Source organism: Musa acuminata, chromosome BXJ2-9, assembly GCF_036884655.1.
Source record: "Musa acuminata AAA Group cultivar baxijiao chromosome BXJ2-9, Cavendish_Baxijiao_AAA, whole genome shotgun sequence".
Taxonomy (NCBI): domain Eukaryota; kingdom Viridiplantae; phylum Streptophyta; class Magnoliopsida; order Zingiberales; family Musaceae; genus Musa; species Musa acuminata.
Window position 1 is genome coordinate 35,190,001 of NC_088346.1, and position 1,567 is coordinate 35,191,567.

The window sequence follows — 1,567 nt, forward strand, 5'->3', positions numbered from 1 at the left end:
GCCCGGTGCTGTGGTTTATGTTGATGATCAGAAGAAGAAGCTCCTCGGACGGCCTTATGGTCGGGTGAATCGAAAGCAGCTCAAATCGAAGATGATGCAGAGATGCATATTGAATGGTGTTCGGTTCCACCAGGCCAAGGTTGTCAAGGTCATCCACGAGGAGACCAAATCGTTCTTGATTTGCAGCGATGGGGTCACAATTCAAGCAGCTGTTGTTCTTGATGCAACAGGCTTCTCAAGGTGCCTGGTGCAGTATGACAAGCCATACAATCCTGGTTACCAGGTAGCTTATGGCATCTTGGCCGAAGTAGAAGAACACCCTTTTGATTTGGATAAGATGGTTTTTATGGATTGGAGAGATTCACACCTCAAAGATGGAACAGAGTTGAAAGAGAGGAACAGCAGAATTCCAACATTTCTGTATGCAATGCCATTTTCTTCCACAAGGATTTTTCTGGAAGAAACTTCCTTAGTCGCACGTCCGGGATTGCAAATGGAAGACATACAGGAGAGGATGGTGGCTAGACTGAGGCATTTGGGCATAAAAGTGAAAAGCATTGAAGAGGATGAGAGATGTGTGATTCCAATGGGTGGGCCGCTCCCAGTGCTTCCCCAAAGGGTTGTGGGAATTGGAGGCACTGCAGGGATGGTTCATCCGTCCACTGGGTACATGGTGGCCAGGACCCTTGCGGCGGCTCCCATCATTGCAAACTCAATCGTTCAGTTCCTAGGTCCTAACCATGGCCTCTTGGGTAGTGAACTCTCGTCACAAGTTTGGAAGGATCTGTGGCCTATTGAAAGGAGAAGGCAGAGAGAATTCTTCTGCTTTGGTATGGATATCCTGCTTAAACTTGACTTGCAAGCAACAAGGAGATTTTTCGATACGTTTTTCAATCTGGAACCACACTACTGGCATGGTTTTCTGTCATCTAGATTATTTCTTCCAGAGCTTGTGACTTTTGGGCTATCTTTATTCTCACATGCTTCAAATACTTCTAGGTTAGAGATCATGTCCAAGGGCACTCTTCCTTTGGTGAATATGATCAATAACTTGCTACGAGAGAAAAATTAGGTTTACAATCATTTTAGTGTAACTGTAATAATGTATTTGTAACATGTACCTGCACGCCATGTCACAATCAATTTATATGTAGAAGTGATTTTGTGGTTTTTGAGTTTCAGTTGTGTGATGGACTTTGTGTTGGCATAATACACTTGTTATGGGATAAAATATGAGTTCATGGATTACTTTTTTGTATTCAATAGATGAACGGGTTTGTTTGACTAGTCATTAGCCTATAATAAAGACTTGTTTCAGAGGATTAGCTAATTGCATATTAGACTCGTGAATTTTGATTTATTCTGAAACATAGATGTGGGTCTCAATTCTAAAAGCTAATCGATGTTGTACGGATATTTATTCTTATGTTGGCCAGTTATTGTACAAAAGTTTGAGGTCTAAACTCTGAGCGGAACTCTGAACTAGTTTCACTTCAGATGTGTGCTTAGTTGACATTCTATTCAAGTGTCACACATCCAAGATTTATAAAAAAAAAAAAAATTATTA

General features: G+C 41.4%; 1 protein-coding gene across 1 annotated transcript in view; it reads left to right on the forward strand.

Moving 5' to 3' along the window:
- LOC135623380 (lycopene beta cyclase, chloroplastic/chromoplastic-like) overlaps nucleotides 1–1,181 on the forward strand; it is a 2,199-nt gene extending 1,018 nt beyond the window's left edge. Inside the window, exon 2 of the mRNA XM_065126299.1 lies at nucleotides 1–1,181. This exon is cut by the window's left edge and continues 684 nt beyond it. Within this exon, the coding sequence (XP_064982371.1) occupies nucleotides 1–1,072 (1,072 nt within the window). The 3' untranslated portion in view covers nucleotides 1,073–1,181.
- Nucleotides 1,182–1,567: the final 386 nt, after the last annotated feature.